Here is a 20021-nt window from a genome sequence, read left to right as displayed (position 1 = left end):
CTCCATCCCACTCCTCCTTGATGGTCAACACTAAGCATATCCCATTATTGCATCTTCTTTTCTCTAAGATGAAATTATCATGAATTACCACATTCTCCAGAAAGACATGTCCTGCATATGTTGTTCCCAAGTTTCCAATATCTTCCTGAATATTACAAAAGATATGTTGGTATACTAAGTAATGATTTTGTATTCAATCCTTGAACTAAGGTACGCCCCCACTCGCATCGCCTGCTCTGTCTCTGTAAGATTTAAAATGACTACGTCTGGCAAAGAACTAGTTTTTTGGGTTTTTTTTTAAATACGCATTGCCAAATAACTGGTTCAAAAGGGTTACTAGTTACTTAGGGTCCTGTAGACACAGTCTTGGAAGATTGTCCATTATTGGTTGCTTTATAAACACTGCACATTAATTATTGGGTTTGGAATTGGCCTTCTGGGTACCTTGGCACTAGCATAACACTACTCCTGGGAAAGAAAAGTGCATTATTTTCTTGCAATTTTAGGTAGGGAACATTCTTTCTTGGTTAGATGAGTCACTATCAAATCAATGAATCTAGCTGTCCCCCCGCCACCTCATCCCTTAACCCCTCCCCCACTCACCAATCCCCCCCTACACACAGATGGAAGGACTTTGAGAACAAATTTCCACTTTTAACTGACCAAACTGAGCCATGACATGACATGACATGACATGAAGCTCTTTCTTCCCCTCATTAGGGAAGGTAGGATTTTGATGATGGGTGAAGAGGAGGAGTGGGTTGTGAAAAGTGAGTATAAAGTGACAGTGTTATCAAATCTAGTATTCTGAAAAGGAGCCTAGCTGAAGATCCCACAGTAAGAACTTCCTGATTGTTCTTCCCAACCACACCAGGCACCACTCAGTTCTCAGTTGTGACAAATCGCACTCACATGTGCACCATAAACACACACATTTGCACATACCTCAGAGTACTCAATTTCTGCTTTAAGTTCTGTATTAATTACTTCAAATATTGTTAAGACAGTGTCTTTCATTTGGTAAAATGTGTAGGTGTGTCCCTCCCTGACTTATTTACCAGGTTGACCTCAGCTTTTCTATGATTCCAGCACCGGTTGCACCTCTCCTAGGGAGCTCATTGTCTCCATGTCTAGTTCTCGTCGAATCTCCCTTCAAATATCACAAGTTCAGTGAACTACTGGATGTGAGTACCATGGAAGAAACATTTTACAACAACAAAAAAATTCTGAGTCAATTAGACGAGTTGAAATAGGATCAAAGGACATAATTGATTTTTTTTTATGTGTGGCTAGGTTTTCCTCATATTTTGTTTGGCTCTAGTAAAATCTAGAAATCAAGTCACTGGTTTCACAGGATCTGACATTTGTATTTACACCCACCCAGGTCTCTATGGGTAATGACAGGGTGGGAATGGGAGTGGAGGAATTTATATCACTCACCAACTTCTGGAATTTAAAAAAGAAACATAGTAATCAAGGAAATTAAAATTAAAATAATCAATAATAGTTTAACCCCTAACATTTAAATATGAAAGACTAGAAAAAGTGTAATGAAATAAGCACTTTAAGAGCCAACTCTGTGGCCAAGTGGTGAAGTTCACACGCTCCGCTTTGGTGGCCCAGGGTTGCTGGTTCGGATCCTGGGTGCAGACATGGCACCGCTCATCAGGCCATGCTGAGGTGGCGTCCCACATAGCACAACCAGAGACACTCACAATTAGAATATACAACTATGTACTGGGGTGTTTTGGGGAGAAGAAGAAGAAGAAAAAAAAAGGAAGATGATTGGCAACAGATGGTAGCTCAGGTGCCAATCTTAAAAAAAAAGAAAAGAAATTAGCACTTTCATACTTTGTAGGTGAGGAAGTAATTTGGTACATTTTCTGGAAGACATTTTAGCAATAAGTGCTGGGAACTTTAAATATGTCTGTGTGCTTTAGCCTGGTGAGTCTGCCTCTAAGAATTTATTCCAAGGAAATACTCATAGATAAGACATAAAGATGTGTTACAAGAATGTCCTTTGCAGCAGAATTTCTGTCATAAAACTAGAGTTTTGTTACTATAATAATATATTATAAAAATATAAATATTTAACTGCGGGGAATTTGTAAATAAACTGTTACCCATATAATGCTTTTAAAAAATACATTGTCAAGAATTACAGGATAAATGCTTGCTAGTGTTAAAATAAGGTGATATGAAGGAATATTTAAGCAACGTTTTGCTAAAAATTTACATTTATAAATACACAGAGGGAAAAATACATAGAAGTAAAACACTTTTATAATGTTAGCTGGAAGAATCTTTGTCTAAAGATATTAGGGCTTCTTTTCTTTCTGTTTTTCCTTATTTTTCGGTTTTTCTACAGTGAATATGTAACATTTGTATAATCGGAAGAAATACATATCTTCTTGAGAATGACTAATAAAAACCCCACAAACATAGCTCCTTTAGATGAGTCATCTAGGAGATGTCATATTACTTGTTCTTATCAGCCAGTTCTTCTCACTGTAATCGCATGAGCCTTCATCTTAACATCCGTCACATTTGTTAGCTGTTTCACGTCAGTTTGCGATTTTAGCTTAGCCAATCCTTCCGTGGTTAAGATTGTTTTAGTGCATCAATGGTGACCCATAAAGTGTCACCATTACTGTTACTTAAAGCCATTTCTGTCATTGATATTGGTAAAGCTTTTTCTTTTCCAAAAAAAAATCACTTTGACCAATTAGATGTACCACTACCTTTGTAATTTTTGGAACAAGAAATTATAGCTATTGAATTCTTCCAAAAAATAAACAAGACCTTCCATTGGCTCTACTGATATTAATAGCATCCACATGAACATATAAAAGCTGCAAAACCTACTGGTAAAACCCTCATGAACTGGGTGCGTGTAGAGGAGGCCCTAAATGGATGTGAATAGCTAACCCACCTTGTGAGATGAGGTGTTATTTTTTTTCTGCCACACAGACAGAGTTATGACATTCAGATCGTGGCGCTGGTCAACCAGACGGGCTTCAGATCTGGGAACATCCTCGATTTAAAGAATCCTTTCTTTCGGTAAGAAATGCTCTCATCCATTTCACACTATGTTTATAAAATCTCAATTCACCGTACGACCAAGTGAAGAAGTTCAAAATAATTCCATCTTTCCTAAGAGGAGCAAAAGCATCCACTCTTCTTCACTAAGGAGATTTGGATCCTGATATGGAGTTGAACGTTTTATGTTCCATTAAACAGAATTCAATATATAACAATCTGATCCTGAAACAGACCACTGGAGAGTCCTACAAAGTGAATTCTCCTTCCGGCTGGGCTATACGAGCTGTGTGACCTCAGGCAAAGTCACTTTCCTTTTGGCATTCGGTTTTCTCATCTGCAAAATGTGAGTTTAAAGATGATCTCCTTTGACCTACACTCACTAAGGGGTGACTTGCTGTGGCAGTTATTCCAATACATCTAAAAGAGAAGTCCATATAAAGGACATTTTTTGAGACCATGTAAGTCAGGACGTGCCTCTCTTTAGAATCTATGCAGATTTTATCTGATACAAAGGACTTGCCACAATGAGATGGATACAACAAACGTTTCTGGAAAAACTCCCCATCTTTACACCTATTGAATAGAGCCAATTAAAAATCCACACATGAAATCAGTCACACAAATAAAACCCCTGGACACTGTCGCTCTTAACTTCCTTATTACAAAGAGATTTTTCCCTCATGTTATAATGTCTCCCCAAGGCTTTTATCAAAGCATCGTGTCCCTGTGGTATTGAAAAGCTTGAAGAGAAGAGGAAACTCAGGAAACCACACCAAGAATTCTTTGGCAGAGATGAGAAAAAGAAATTTTGACCTTGAAGCAGGGGAGGAGAAAAACAGACAAGGCTACAGTTGTGTATGTTGTGTGCAAGTTGTCACACATGCTATGGATCTTTGAAACCTATTGTCAATTAGGGATATGGATCACATCTTTAATTCTGACGGAGGAGGGGGTCCTCGCTCCCACCCCTCTGCACCGTCCTGCCATGTAAAGCAAAGGGCATAGGTTTGGGCCTCAGAAAGAACAGGCTGACTGCTCACTAGCACTATTTAACCTGCCTGGGCCTCAGTTTTCTCATCTGTAAGATGGGATAAACAACACACACCTCACTGGGAGATTGCCAGGATGTCCATAACATGTTCCAGTATTTAATAGTTCACATAATTGATGCTCAATAAATGCTACTTTCCTTTCTTCTTCCCTTTCTTCCTGTTCTCTGCTGTCCAACTCTTTCAATAAGTAAATAGATGATGATTTGTAGTTCATTCCAAACAGAATCATTTGGATTTTGGAAAAGAAAATGAATTTTTGTAAGGTTTTAGAAAACCCACCTTTTGAATGCAAGAACCATGTAAACTCGTAACTCTTGAGTCCCACTTCCACTTCATCTTAAAGAACAGGGTTTTAACCAGAAAACCACCCAGAGAGGGCCTTGGCCTTGACCAGCCCCTGCTTTGCATGAAGGCACAAACACAGTGCCCACAAGGTCAGAGCGAGAGCTTGTCAAAGTCTGCTGATGCTCCAGATAGCCAGAGCCGTGTCAAAACAGGCTGTTGGGCGAGGGCCAGGTGCCTTTGCGTTTCCCTTTTCCTCTCACTCAACAGCTGGTCTGACTGACATAGGTAACTAAGCAGATGAGGGTGCTTAAAAAGTGACTCTCCCGGGAATCCCAGATCTTAATTATATTTCTTTACCATCCCTCTCCTGATGTCTCAGCCTCAGTATCCTCAGTAGAGATGTGGACTAAATGACAGAATCTTTGGAGTGTACTTAAAACAGTAGATGCTCAAATAAATGTTCAACAGTGGTCTCACCTTTCTCCTGGTCCCCCACATTCAACTTCAATTTGCCATTGCAGCAATTGAGAAGCACAAGGATGTGTGTGTGTGTGTGTGTGTGTGTGTGTGTGTGTGTGTATTGGGGAGAACCAAAATAGATGGCATTACCCAGAGGAATTATTGGTAATTTAGCACCAAAATAAATAACTTTCTCTCCATTTACTTTTTATTCTACCCATTTTTGGGGCCCAGTAGACCCTACTAACACGCAAAAGCAAAAGATGCATTTTTGTTTTTCCGCTGATCCCTGACAGCATCTGAGCATCAGTGGCATGCTAAAAACACCTCAAGATCAACAACTTACTTACTAAAAACATGAACACCCACCATTACACATGATTTGAAAGTTTCTCTTTTTCCTTGTTGGGGGGCGGGGCGGGTAACTTTATTTTGACTATTAATTATTTTAAAGTAATTTGAAAATAAAAGAAGAGCTAACAGCTGTTGCTAAAAGTAAGCAAGGGGACAAAACGACTTCATCAGCAAGGGAAAGCACTCAGGTAAACTCGTTCTGCATCATTTGTCTCCCACACAGAGTTCGTCGTGCTCCCTGTGCCGTGGAAACGCAGCGGTGAGCAGGGCCGGTGAAGTCCCTGCCACCATGGAGCTCGCGTTGTATTGAGAGAGAGGTGGGCATTAAGTAGCTCACTGCCTAAGTAGTTGTGTCTTCATAACTGCAATAAGTGTCATGAAGGAGAGGCAGAGGGGGCGAAGAGAGCATTGGTTGGGAGACCTAGAGCCGTTAATCCTTAAAACCACCACCAATGGAACCCAAGACCCCGTAGAACCTGTGGTACATTGTTATGAAGTGTCTCTTTTAAAGGAAAGCTGGGGCTCAAAGCCTCCTTTTGAAACTTGGTCTTAATCAAGCGTGTCCTCCTCTGAGAAGCCTTCCAGGCTTAGACGCCTTCCCAACGTCACTCGAAGAGCCCTGTGCAGACACCACTTTTAGGGCACCTGGATAACTCTGTCTCAAGTATTGTTTTATTTGTCTGCTACCCCTCATACCTGGAGCACAAGATCTTGTCTACTGCCATTCGTAACACGGTGTTATACAGTAGGTGCTGGATAATTGTTTGATGAATGACTGAATGAATGTGGCCCCATGGAGCTCCTGATGAGTCTGAAAGAGCTGAGCTTGTGATCAAAATGCCGTGGTCTGGCGCCGGCCCGTGGCGCAGCAGTTAAGTTCACACGTTCCGCTTCTCGGTGGCCCAGGGTTCGCCTGTTCGGATCCCGGGTGTGGACATGGCACCGCTTGGCAAAAGCCATGCTGTGGTAGGCGTCCCATGTATAAAGTAGAGAAATATGGGCATGGATGTTAGCTCAGGGCCAGTCCTCCTCAGAAAAAAGAGGAGGATTGGCAGTAGTTAGCTCAGGGCTAATCTTCCTCAAAAAAAAAAAAAAATGCGGTGGTCTATAGAGCATTTATTCTTCCGTGCTAGCACATGAACCAAGCCTGTATTTTACTCACAGCTTCTCACTAAACAATTTGATCCTTCTTCCTCCAAAATAATAACTCCCATTGATTTCCTCAACTTAAATATTGCTTTCTTTCCTGCTTTTTTTCCCAACCAATTTGTTAAGCAGCTATGGTGTGCCAGGCACTCTTCTCGGTGCTGGGGTATCACAGAGAATGAAATAGGCACAAGCTCCCTGGTTTCATGGTTCTAGAAAATCTCACGGTTTGGTGTCTCCCGAGAGACATTAAAAAGGTAAACAAGTAGATAACTTCAGACAGTGGTAAGTTTTCCGGAAAAGATAAACAGAGTAATAGCTACCTGATTTCAAGACTTACTAGAAAGCTACAGTGATCAAACAGAGCGGTACTGATGAAAGGATGGCATGTAAATGAGTGGGATGGAACAGAGGCCAGAAACAGACCCAAACTTACATGGTCAATTGATTTTTGACAAAGTTGCAAAGCCAGTTCAGTGGAGAAGTGATAGTCTTTCACAAGTGGGGCTGCAATGATTGGACTTACAAGTATGCAATAAAAAAAATGAACTTCCATCCATATTTCATACCACCTATAAAAATTAACTCAACGGGGATCCTAGATTGAAATTTAAAACCTAAAAATATAAAAGTTTTAGAAGAAAGTCTCTGTGACCTTGAGTCAGACAAAGATTTCTTAGATATGACACCAGAAACACAATTCACGAAAAGAGAAGGCTAAATATATTTATCAAAATTAAAGACTTATGATCATTGAAAGACATCAAGAGAAAGAAAAGATAAATCACAAGCTTGGTGAAAATATTTGTAAATCATATATCTGGAAAAAGACCAAACTAGTATCTAGAATATAAAAAGAATTTGTGACGTAATACTCTCAAAAAAGCCCAATAACAAGAAAACAATGATTCTTTTTAAAGGGCAAAGGATTTGACCAGACACTTCATCAAAGAAGATAGAATAGCAAAAAGGCTCATGAAAAGGTGTTCAGCACCATTAGTCCTTAAGGAAATGCAAATTAAAACCATAACGACATTCCACTCCATACCTACCTGAGTGGCTAAAGTGAAATTTCTGCAGTACCAAGTGCTGATGAAGTTGTGGAGCTTCTAGAACTCTCCTTCACTGCTGGTAGGAGTACAAAATGGTACAGCCACTTTGGAAAGCAGTGTGACAGTTTCTTATATGACCCAGCAATTCCACTCCTCGGTCTTCATACAAGTGCAACGAAAACTATATGTGAATGTTTATTGCAACTTTATTTGGGATCACCCAAAACTGAAAACAGCTAGAATGTCTTTCAAGTGGAGAATGAATAAACAAACAGTGGTCCATCCATACAATGGAATGATTTTCACCAACAAAAAGGAATGAAGTACTGATAGGTGTAATCATACAGAGGAGTCTCAAATACATTAAGTGGAAGAAGCCAAACTCAGAAGGCTACACACTATATGATTGCATTTGGATGACATTTTGGAAAAGGCAACACTATAGATACAGAAAACAGAGCAGAGCTGGGGTTGGGGAAGGGTTAGCTATTAAGGGGTATGGGGACACTTTTCAGGGCAATGGAACTTTTCTGTGTCTTGATTGTTGTGGTGGCAGTGCGTGGCTGTATGCGTTTGTCAAAACCCGCAGAACTGTACACTAAAAAGGGTAAATTTTACTGTGTGTAAAAAATTTTTTCAATTACATAAAAACTTACAAAAAAAGCAGAAAACAGACAGAGTGATATGCCAGACAGTGGTGAGGCCAGCGACGGGAGGTCGATGTTGTTTATGTGGAGTGGCCTGGGAGGCCTCACAGAAGAGGGGGCAGCTGAGTGGAGACTTAAATGTCAGGAAAGAACCAGCGTGGGCGAATGTTCCAGCAGAGCCTTCTGTAGGAGAACAGTGGGGCCTATTGACTAGCAAGAAGAGAGAAATAAGTCAATGCTTGGCCTTCGCTACAAACCTATAAAGAAGAAAAAGTTCTTTCAGTGAACAAAATCTGGATCATCATCTCAGATCTGCATTTAGGCTGTGCATAATCAAACTTACTAAATATAGTGGGTAAATATAGATCTGAGGCTGCCCATAAAAACTCCAGGCAAGGGCATGGGAGTGGGACGGGGGTTAGGGGAGGGGATGAGGAGGGCGGGAGAGGCCGTGAAGGCAAAACTGGCTTGCCCGTAGCTTTGGACCTGGGCAGAACTTAATTGCTTCACTGTCATAGAGTCACCCTCTCTGTTCTAGGTTTGCTTAGAAGATAGTCACAAGCGAATCAATAAGTAAAATGAAGGCCTGAGACGTCCCTCGACATCCAAGTTCATATTTCACGTTCCAAATATGCATTCTAAATTTGACAAGGATGTTTGGGTTTATTTAACTCCTTTTTTTCCTGCTAACTCTAAAATGTGCGTTTTATTAACAAATCCATTTCTTGGTGCTTCTTAGACCAGCTCTTTCCAGCTTTCCGCATGTAGCTGAGAAACTATGTTTTTGTTGTTTTAATTTTTATTATTATTTTAGTAAAGCCAACAGCATTGCTTTCATTTTTGAAGTATTTAAGAAAGAAATTTAACAAAACCCTACCTCACATTTGTATGTATGCACATGTAGGACATGACATAAGAGCATGTGAAGAGTGAGCTATTTGCAATTTTACTCTGACTGCTTTCACAAATATTTTCAACAAATCAACAGCTAGTTCGTGGCTCAGCAATGTGTTAAAGAATTTTTGCCTTATTCATGTAACAGAATAATATGATGTCAGGAATATTCTTCATTGGCAATATTTGATGACTCTGTATGCCGTTAAGAAAATAAAGATGGAACTTTTATCAGTTCTCTTAGGTTTACAATAAAAATGTACAGTGTGTGATACCAAAGAGGCTTCTCCTTTACTTTAAGACATGGGTTATTTGTCACCCATCAAATGGTGATGAAAAATAGTCTTTCCGAAGAGCAGATTTTCCCCTGGCCCAAACACCCTTATAAAAATGGATGTCACATCAGCAGGACAATCTAATGAAGCCCAACAGGCACCCCGCTCACTCTGCCCGGGGGGCTGGAATAAACAGCAACTACATATTCTCATCAGTCAGTCAGTCACCCGCAGCTTTCAGCTTTCCACTCTGGTGCTTTCGCTCACTCTGGCCACTCAGTTTGAAATAGTCTTCTCGTTCTATCCATTCCAACAATCTTACTCACTTACATCAGGGCAAGGCTCCGTTCCAGTGCACCCTCCCCAGCATGGCTCGCTGAGCACCTTCCACACTCGCTAGCAGTGACTTTCCCACCTTTGACCTATGTTCTCTCCCACCCCTTATCTAGTCCTTTCTTACAGCATTTTATCACTTCATACCCTAAATACACATATAGTTTTCTCTTCTGTTAACTAAGTTCTTTGTGAATTAGCTCTGAGTCTGATTTTTTAAAAATTTCCTGCAGTGCCTAACAGTATACCTAATGTATCGAAGGTACTTAGTAAATGTACATTGATTAAATAAATAAGTTTATCCTGAAGTTAAGAATAATTGAAATTATGGACAATGTTCTAATTGCCTTTCAAGCCTGGTAGGCAGAAACTGTGTCAACCCTGGATTGCAGAAACACAATATGGCTGCTGCCATCGCCTCCACCCACATCCAGGGCAGCCATTCATAATCAATACCAGCATGCTTTCCCACCAAACCCTGACAGGGCCTCACAGTCCTTCTCAGCCCGACACTTGAGGAAGCCATTATCAGTCTATAGCAGTGGGAACAAGAAAAGAAACCCATGACTTTTAAGCATTCAAAAAATGATACTTCTCAATCTTTGAACAATCCCAAAGATGTGTAATATTTATGAATTTGTAATTTTGCTGAAGCAGAAAATTGATACAGATATACACTATAAGGTGGGTCTGGGGAAGTGAGTGTCTTTTTGTCAGTCACTCAGAGAATGCATCTTCATGTAATTAATAACTCTCCTGATGTATTCCTTAAAAATTGTTTTTCATCCTCTTCACCTTATTTTTGGAAATTTAAGTAAGAGTTCATAGTAAATGTGGCTAAAAAATGACATAACGTCATGTAGGATAGAGTTTATTTTAGTGAAGGAATTTAGTAACTTGACTACTTATTCTAGTCCTATATCTGTAGAATTAAGATTCAAAGGGGATTACTTACTGTTAGTTTACTTTGTTTAGTGGAGAAACTACATTACCATTGTATTTGCAAATTTGAAAGTGAACTCAAAGCGTGTCTCTGCAAATATCAAGAGTATATTCTGAATTCAGGGACCTTGGAATCTCAGTCTTTCCTGAAGCCACCCCGTCGTAATTACAGTAAGGCCAGAACCCCAGGAACGGATGTCAAGAGCCGCTCTAGGTAGCCCAGCCTCCATCTTAGGATGCGCAGCCAGGACACACGTGGGACTTGGAAGTTGCACAGGCTGAGGAGGTCGGGGCGTACCAGGATGTGCTGTAGAGATTCACTTGTGCCTTTGACTGCCAGTAACACAAGACCCTGACTGAAAATACCTTAAACAATCAATTTATCATGTCACGTAACCGGAAGTCCAGAGGCAGAGTGGACTCCAGGATTGAGGACTCAGTGGCTCAGTGATTTCATCGAGGACTGAGGTCCCCCCTCCTTTTGCTCTTCAGTTCCCCCTTGCAGAGCAGCCCCCCTCAGAGGCAGAAGGTGACCGTGGAAGTTACAGGAGTCACATCCAGACACGCCAATGTCCAGAGTCATAAAAAGAGGACATCTCTTCCGGTAACTCCTCTTAAAAGAATGATAATCAACATTTGTATAATGCTTATGATGTGCCAGGCACTGTTCTAAGCGCTTTACAAATATTATCTAATTTTGATCCTTACAACAACCCTCTCAGGTATGTATTATTATTAACCCCATTTAACAGATGAGGAAATAGGGGCAGAAAGGTGAAGTAACTTTCCTAAGGACACAAAGCTAGTAAGTGGTGGAACTAGGATTATAAATCAGGCAGTGCTCTGCAGAGTCGTGCCTTTAACCACAAAGCTCTCTCTACTTCAAGAAAGCCTTTCCGAGAGCAACCCAGAGACTTACTTTCATGCTTCATTGGCCAGATCTGAGTCACATGCCCACCTCTAAACCAATCACTGACGAGAGACATGAGATTACCACAAAGGGGCCACACTAATCAGGATTTATCACTGAGCTGGAGACTCATTTTTCCCAAGGGATAGACCCTGAAACAAAGTAGGGTTTTATTCCCAAAGAAAGAGAATGGACGTAAGCCAAGAAACCAAGGTCACCTGCTATGAGGAGCTGCCTACAAACAGTCCAGTTTCACTGCTAATTCCATCTCCTCTGCCATCATAAGTTCAGATAGCGTGTTACACCATAGCTATCCATGCATGTATCTCTGCCTCCTCCACTTGGTTGCAAGCACTCCAAAGATATTAACAAATCTCACAAATCTGCATATTCCCCACAGGGTCTGGCATTAGGGCCTGGCACATAGAAAGTGTTCAAGAAACGTTTGTTCATTGTAATTGAATTTTCATTCTCAAGTCTACTTAATTGGAGAGGTCAACAGTTGGCCATGCTCAAGGCAGGCAGATAATGCATTTTCACATTGATCTAGCAATCAAATGAATTCTGATAAACTTCCCTTGCCATGCAAAATAGCATGAAATCACACATTAACACAGGTCAATGCAATAGCCCAAATTTATTAAATTGTTAATGTCTTGCACTCAGCACCCTTGGAGGTAACATTAATGTCACATTTTTATTATAACTTGACATTTCCACTGTATTTAAAGAAACACATCAGAGAGCCATAGACAGAACGGGCTACATAATTTGTATCACCCAGTGCAAAAAGAAGATGCAGAGACTCAGCGAGGGTAGGTAAGTTCTCTCCTTTCATGGCCTGTTGTTCCAAACCACAGTGGGCAGGTGGTCACCCCCAAGAGATTGCAACTTCCCAGTATCTGAATTGGGAGTGGGTGAGAGGGCCCCAGTGATTTTCCCACTGAACTCAGTCTCCCAGCAGGCACTAGCGTTGCCTTGCCTCACCCAGAAAGCAGCAGGACACACGCCTGACCCCAGCTCTACCCATGCCTTGCCCAGGCCCCCGATGGGGGCGGACAGTAACAGTAGAACTTAAGCCAACCCCACCTGTTTGCTGCAGTAGTCAGAGGGGCAGGAGTGGGGAGACAGAGGCCAAGCAGAGTCTGGAGTTTGCTGAGTGGATGAGAACTCATCCCAGAGAGGCAGTGGGAAGGCAGGACCACCTGTAAGCCTAGGTTGTAAGCCTCTGGTGCCTGTTCCACAGTTCCATCATACTTCACTTACAAAACACAACCTCAAAGATAAAAGTACTAAGGATTTCAAGTCACTAAGGGGACCACAGAGCATTAAACCTCAAACACATCTGAGCACAGGACCCTGTGCAGCTGCACTTATCACACGCCCTGGCCATAGGGGTGAGGTGTAGTACCTTGTTTAAATTGAATACCCGTCTGTGGAGAAGATAGACACCATTTTAAGACATGCTATTATACAAAAGCTTATTGAATGAACTTATCTAACAGGATGGGGAAGAAATTGGACCATGAAGAGAGTAATTGCTCTCTGTACAAGTATTCATCCCACCTTCCGTTCAGTGGCTACTCCCCTAAACGTATGCCATGGTGACTTTGGACTTTATCCTGTACACAGGTGACAAAGAGCCATTTCACATTTTTTAAGTGGAGGAGAAACATGATCAGGTTTGTATCAGATGGATCTCTTTGGTGGCAGTGTGGAGGAGGACTCCAAGGAAGTAGAGACTCTAGGCAGGCAAATCAACTAAATTCTAGATCAGCTTTTCCTGAAAGTGCTATTTTGCACAGTGGTTACAGGCGTGGGATCTTCAGTTCGAGATACTGGGTTCAAAGCCTGGCTCTGTCACTTAGATATATAAACTTGGGCCAGTCACGTGCCTTCTCTATGCTGCAGTTTCCCTATTGCTAAAATTAAGTCGTAACAATAGAGTTCTGGTGAGGATTGAATGAAACGATATATTGAAGCACTTATGGCAATGTCTGGGTCATTAAATGTAGCTATTATTGTGTTATATTAACATACAAAATGGATTCTTCTTAGTTTCTCTTCCCAGCTTCCTGTTTATACCCTTTCTAAAACTGCTGGGCTTCCGATTATAACATGGAGAGGGATACACGCCTGACCACCACCATCTACCAGTTTCTCTCCCCTCTGCAACTGTAATTCCTTGAGGTGGAGGGGGTGACTATTTATTCCTTCCCGTACTTTATAATCTTATTCTTCTGCCTTAGGGCTGCAGCCTCAAGATCTAGCTTTCCAGTATGGAGTAGCATCTTATGTTCAGAACGAACTCTTGGCTGAGTCCCTTATATATGAAAGGGATCTAGAAAAATCCACTTTCTATTCGTAGCCTAATTTTAAACATATTGTCTTGCTGAAGACGTCATCTCATTCATTTATTCATTCCTTCATTCATTCACTCTCTTGCCCTGGGTCAAAAAGCCCATATAAAGGAAAAACTAAAGCATGATTATTTAAGGAAGAAATAAAAATACATTAGCTTAACGTTTGCAGTATACTGTCGCCATTAAAAACATAATTCATCATTGTTATAATAATAAGTGAAGTTATTTATGGAAATCCCACTTACCTGTCACTTACCAGGATACAATTTGGGGAACACACAAAAGCTGTTATTCCTCAGAAGCACCAGAGACTGCTGGCACTGTTTCCCAGGTATTAGGAAATACCTAGAAATTAGAGTGAAAGAGTGTGTCCAACAAAACGAAAACTCCAGGGCCGTGTGCTTTCAGAAATGGATTAAACGCCATGAGCTTTAGAATCAGCACGCTAGGTTTGCATGTGTGTGGAGACAGGAGCAGATTTAGGTGTCAATTTGACAAAACCTGTGGAGGGCTGTTCTGGGTTATTGGAATTGCCTTGCCTGGCCCACTGAGTGATGCTACAGACGAGGAGCAGGTGTGTTGCTGTGTGACCTCCTTGGCCCTAACGGTGAGTTAGAGAAGTTGATGCTGGACGAGGGCAGGAGATGGAGATGCAGGTGATCTCTGGGAGCTGCTACTCAAACTTTAATGTGCGTATGAGTCACCTGGAAATCTTGTTAAAATGCAGCCTGATTCAGTAGGTCCGGGTGTGACCTGAGATTCTAAGTTTCTAACAAACTCCCGGGTGATGCCAATGCTGCTGGCCATGGACCAACTTTGAGCGTGGGAGTGGGCTCCAATGGGCATGGCGACTCTACCAAGTTCACTTTGCTGCTAGTCCTGCTCTCATCTTGTGCTCCAGTTTTTGTGAATTTCTGTTTTGTGCATGGAACTGATAACTATGTCTCTTTCTCATTCAGTTGTCACCAAATTTTTACAGAGTGCTTGCTATCACCTAGGCCTTATGGTAGATATAAGTGCTGCCTGCCAATATTTTCAGTTTTCTTCTCCTTCCAGGCACACAAGAGAATTGCATATCCTAGGTCCCTTGAAGTTAGGCATGGCCATATGACTTACTTCGGCCTATACAATGTGAGCAGAAATAATGCATGTCACCCCATGTGGAAGCGTTTAAGAGATGCCATGAGATTCTCCACACCTGCTCTTCCTCCTTCCTCAGTAAAAAAAAAAACAAAACACCTTCTTCAGCCGAGTCTCTGATTATCTAGGAATCACGGAATATCTCAGAATTCCCCTGTCAGAAATCCTCTGTCAACCTGTTTATACATGTAGTTTGAGCAAAAAATCAAACCTTCGTTGTTTTAAGCCACTGAGCTTTGGGAGTATTTCTTCTTGCAAAATTATGAAGCCTATCCTAACCAATCCAGCATCATTCCAGGCACTGAGGGTACATTAGTTAACAGGATAGACAAGGTCCTCCCTTTTACATCATAGGGGGAGGGATACATACAGTAAACATATAAGCAAATGAATGTATACAATATTAGAATGTGCCAAGGGCAGCGAAGAATATAACGCTGGGAAATGGGATGCAGAGGGCTCGGAGGTTGCTGCTTAGGCAGCAGCACTCGGAGGAAGTGCTCACTGAAGTGCTGAGTGATGAGCAGGTGAGGAGGGAGCCACGGAAAGATTCAGAGAGAACTCAGGCAGAGACAACAGCAGTCTGAAGGTTTTAAGCAGAGGGGTGAGACGATTAAATTTACCCCGTGTACTTGTTCACTCCAGTTGTTTTTGATAAGCGGATTGTATGTTGGCTAGAACAGAAACAGAACAACCTGGTGCCATAGAACAAATGAGAGATGGGGTGTAAGGGCTAGGCTTTTAGGAGTGATGATGCTGAGAAGTGACTAGATTCTGGGTCTGTTTGGGAGACAGTTGTAACAAAACTTGCTGATGGATTGGCTGTCACTAGGAGAGGAAAAGAAGAATGAAGATCAACTCCCAGGTTTTTGGTCTGAGCAAATCAGGGCTATTTACTAAGATGGAGAAGACTAGGGGAGGAGCACGTTCGGGAGGGAAAATCAAGAGTTCTGTTGTGAGATTGCTGGGTTTGAGATGGCCACTTGACGTCAAAGTGGAGCTATCGAGCAGGCAGTTAGATATGAGCATCTGGAACTCAGGAGGAGCCCAATCTGGAGATAGGGGTCAGAGAGATGCGGAGCAAACAGATGGTTATCAAAGCACCAGCCTGGATGAGGTCCCTTGGAAGATGGTGTAGAGAAGAGAAGATAGCCAAGAGCAGAGAAGTGTAACATTTACAACAAATTGGAGAGAGTAGAAAGGGTCAGCAGGAGAGACGGAGCAGTTTACCCAGTAAGGCAAGAGGAGTGGAGGGACGTGCAACAAAAGAAGAAACTGCTTCAAGGAGGAGGGACGAACAGTTTGTGTCAAATGTGGAAGTGAAGTCAAACCGGATGGAAACAGGGAATTGGCCACTGGAATAAGCAACATGGACCTTGATAAGAGCCATTGCAGGGGTAAAGAGTGAAAGGGATAATGATAAATTGGAGAAAATGTATCTAGACTGCTCTCCCCAGGAGTTTTGACGTGAAGAACAGCAGAAAAATGGGGTGAGAGCTGAGTCCCTGTATCCAAATCTCTGCCTTGACAATATGCATAACACCTCATTTCCTCCAACTTTGGTTAGACTTGGGCCCGAACTTGGTCTCTATAGACTACACGTGGGCTGGAGTCTTTTCCTGAATCTTCGCCTCACGTCTGGGAATGTACAACTGTCTGCCAGACTACCTTGAGGACAAATTTCTCCCTCCAGAATCTCCATTTAAAGTAAGAGTAAGCCCCATACCCAAGAGAGATAGGGACAAAAAGAGAAAGAAAAAATTAATCTTTTCTTCACAAAGCCAGAAAAGTTCTATATAGAGTCATGTGTAGCTTAACAAGGACACATTCTGAGAAATGTGTCATTAGGTGATTTTGTCATTGTGTGAACACCATAGAGTGCACTTACACAAACCCAGATGGTACAGCCTACTGCACACCTAGGCTATATGGTACTAATCTTATGGGACCACCATCGTATATGCGGTTTGTCGTTGACCAAAAAGCCATTACGTGGCAAATGGCTGTACTTGATAGCAGTCAATGACAATGCTGGAGTCCCCCCAAAAAATGACCATCAAGGAGATGAGTGGTGATGGTAAAATCAAAGACCTCATATCATCAGCAATTATAAGCAAGGTGACAGTCACAATGCTGGGAATCACTTAAATTTAATTTTTCAATTGTCAACATATTCACAAGTTTCAAAATTAGGAAAGTAGAAAGGATATACCATGAAGTCTCCATCTGAACCCCTGTTCCCCAGCCTTGCAGTTCACGTCCCCAAGGTAAACTAATATTCTAAGTTTCTTGTCCGTTCTTCCATTCACACATGCGAATATGCATGCATTCTTCCCTCTCTGCACCTTTTGGCACAAATGGTATTACATCCTACCTATTATTCTGCGTCTACAAAGCCAGGAATTTGGCAACATGGAGAGAAGTTGATTTTTGCAGCTTCACCTAACAGCTGCTGAATTCATGATAAATATTTTTCAGGAAAGCAGTTTTTTATTAGGTAGCAGCCATGATAAACGGAGTCTACGTTGAGTTCTCCTGTGTCTGGGAGGATCTGTTGAATGGGGTATACCTGCGAGGAGGTAGAAGGTACCTGGGAGAACAAAGACAGGAAATGTGACATTTGTCCCTAAGCATTGTTATACAAGTTCCCAGGGACTGTCATAAACATTGCCATCACTGACGTGTTTGCTTGCCATCACCCCATCCCTTCCAGCACTTCTGGGAAGGCTCTGCCCTCCTGCCAGCACACCCACAGGGGTCCTTGGCTGGCTCTCTCTGAAGTCAATCAGCTGCCAAGATCACCACCTGTCCCCTGTCAAAACTGGCCTTGTATTGCAAACACCTCCCTCTTGGCCAACCATCCTTGCAATGCCTCCATTAGGATTTATTATGTACCCAGGTCCCCGCGCTTCTGGTTTGATGTCCCACCACCAGCTGCATGTCTGAGCCCCTCTCCTAGCAGGGGGCGTGTGCCTCTCGAATGCAAACCAATTCTAATATAGAAAAATAGGACCCAGTTTTAAAAATTACCATCTGACATGCCAAGTGAAGTGAAGCTCATTTTCAAATGATTCCCAGCTGTCATAATAGCATTATGCCTGGATGGCTCAGTCATCACAGAAGCAAGGAGGGCAATTTTATTTCATATTTGACCTGATAACAGGAATTGTGATTGGAAATCAACGTGAGATACTTAGAACAGCTACTTATAATCACGTCAATTAACATTTGTACATTGCTTTACTGTTTATAAGGCACTTTTATGTACACTGTCATAATATGTTATGGAGTGATGGTGGCTGCAAGGAGAGAACAAAACTGAATTATTTTACTGCCTAAGCTCAGAAACAGGAGGGAAACAGACAGGTTCTTACAAAAGGGAATATCAAAAGCAGACCACAGCGCCAAACACAAAAGAATATGCATTTACCAGTGCCAAACCCAGAGGGTATGAAATGAAAACACTACCAATTCAAGACAGACACGTCATGGGAGGGAGTCAAGCCAAATTGAGGTCCTACAACACAGTATTCAAGACGAGGGCCGTTGAACACTGTTTGGCCAGAGCAGGCTGTTTGCTTTTTTATTTATTACAGAGGGAATACACAGCTTTGTATTAAAATATCACAACTGAGGATAAACCAAAAGAAAATAAGCAGAATATTTTAGGCTTTGTGTAGCCTCTCTTATGGCCACATTCTTGAAGATAGTTGCCCGACACTCATCTCCACCCATACCCCCAATTTACTGCTTCCCTCCCTCTTTCCCTGAAAAGTACTTACCAGCTCCCTGTCTGACCTGCTCTTTCAATGATTTGGGAATAAACATTTTCCTAGCTGTTGATGACTCAGTAATGGACTTAATTGGTGATAACTGCATTTCCTGGAGAGTTGGTATTCATAGTTATCTTTTATCTCAGAGGCTGAACTGCACAATATATCCAGATAAATCGTAAAAGAATTTGGCTTGATTAATGTCACGGCAATGAATGCCAGGCTAAATCATGATTCTCCACACCTGGAGATTGTGATTTGCCAATTTTGAGTAAATATTTTCTTTATTGTACTTTCCCCAAAGAGTCTTATGGAACAGGCTTGAACACATCTTTGTGTTTCTGCTCCCACCCTCACTCCATTTGCCTATCAGCTTCCTTTGCATACAGTAGATACTCAATACATGTTTACTGAATGAAAGTTCTCCTTCTTAGAGGGCGATGAGGCTCCGCTGTTGAACCGATTCAGTAGGCTGTCCTGATGAGACAGTGAGAGCTGAATTGTTGAAAAGACTGATTTTCCCCTGTGGGGGTAAATGTATGAGGATGTGTGAGGGGATATGGCATGACTAAAAAGTGATGAGTCTGATGGTGTGCACGTGTGCAGAGGAGTTATTACTTTATTCTCAGACTATTGGAAGTTTCCAGCATACGGCCCTTGGAATTCTTTCTTCTCTGACAGTTCTTTTCTCAAGACTCCCCTCCCTCCAGAATTCTTATACACCTTACTACAGTTGTACCCAAATGCCTCAAGTAAAAATTGATCTCAATTCTTGGAGAAAACCAGACTCAAGCCATCCTGGGCAGGACACAAGGTGGAGGTGAGCTCTCCAGAAGGAAGACCAGGGATGGACAAGAGAATGGAACAAAGGTCGGAAAGTTGCCAATAAGATTAATACTGGCCTCGCATTTCTAGAATACAGTTGAAGGGCTTTTTTTTTTTTCTGGGAAGTTCTACTAGTGCTAAGCGTGCAGTTATCCCAAACCCTATGCTGACCCAGAGATGAGGAGAGGGAGTCTAGGAGGCAAGAGAGGAGAATGAGTCCAAAAAGAAGTTGAATTAGAGGGAGAAATGACAAGAGGGAAATTATAAGTGGAGTCAATGGAAATAGTAAGGATTTATCAATAGCCCTGTTCCCAGGTGGCTGTTAAAGAGTATCTAACTGTCTATCCATCCATCCACTCGTCTATCCGTCCATCCTGCCTTTTTACAAAAGGACTTAAATTAGTTTCCAAGGATAAATTGTACATGATGATGATATGGTGTAAACTGTAATTGGGTAGAATAACAAAGGAGTACAAGGATGGGGACCACATGGAGCCAAGAATGGGGCTGACCACACACACTTGCTGGA

The 20021-nt window shown here is 41.8% G+C and overlaps 1 protein-coding gene across 6 annotated transcripts in view; it reads left to right on the top strand.

Annotated features, from left to right (window-relative positions):
- The window catches only part of LOC124240600 (histone-arginine methyltransferase CARM1-like), a 249880-nt gene extending 240753 nt beyond the window's left edge, over positions 1-9127 (top strand). For 2 of the 6 annotated variants that reach the window (XM_046663693.1, XM_046663688.1), the window contains 2 exons: positions 2971-3060; positions 8576-9127. In XM_046663693.1, the coding sequence (XP_046519649.1) occupies positions 2971-3060; positions 8576-8585 (100 nt within the window). In that variant the 3' untranslated portion in view covers positions 8586-9127. Of the gene's footprint in view, positions 1-1089; positions 1364-2970; positions 3065-8575 lie in introns of those variants that run through there. The other 4 variants (XR_006888951.1, XM_046663692.1, XM_046663689.1 and 1 more) reach the window with 4 other exon arrangements.
- Positions 9128-20021: the final 10894 nt, after the last annotated feature.

This window comes from Equus quagga, chromosome 6, assembly GCF_021613505.1.
Source record: "Equus quagga isolate Etosha38 chromosome 6, UCLA_HA_Equagga_1.0, whole genome shotgun sequence".
NCBI lineage: Eukaryota > Metazoa > Chordata > Mammalia > Perissodactyla > Equidae > Equus > Equus quagga.
This window is presented reverse-complemented; position numbering and strand designations above follow the sequence as displayed.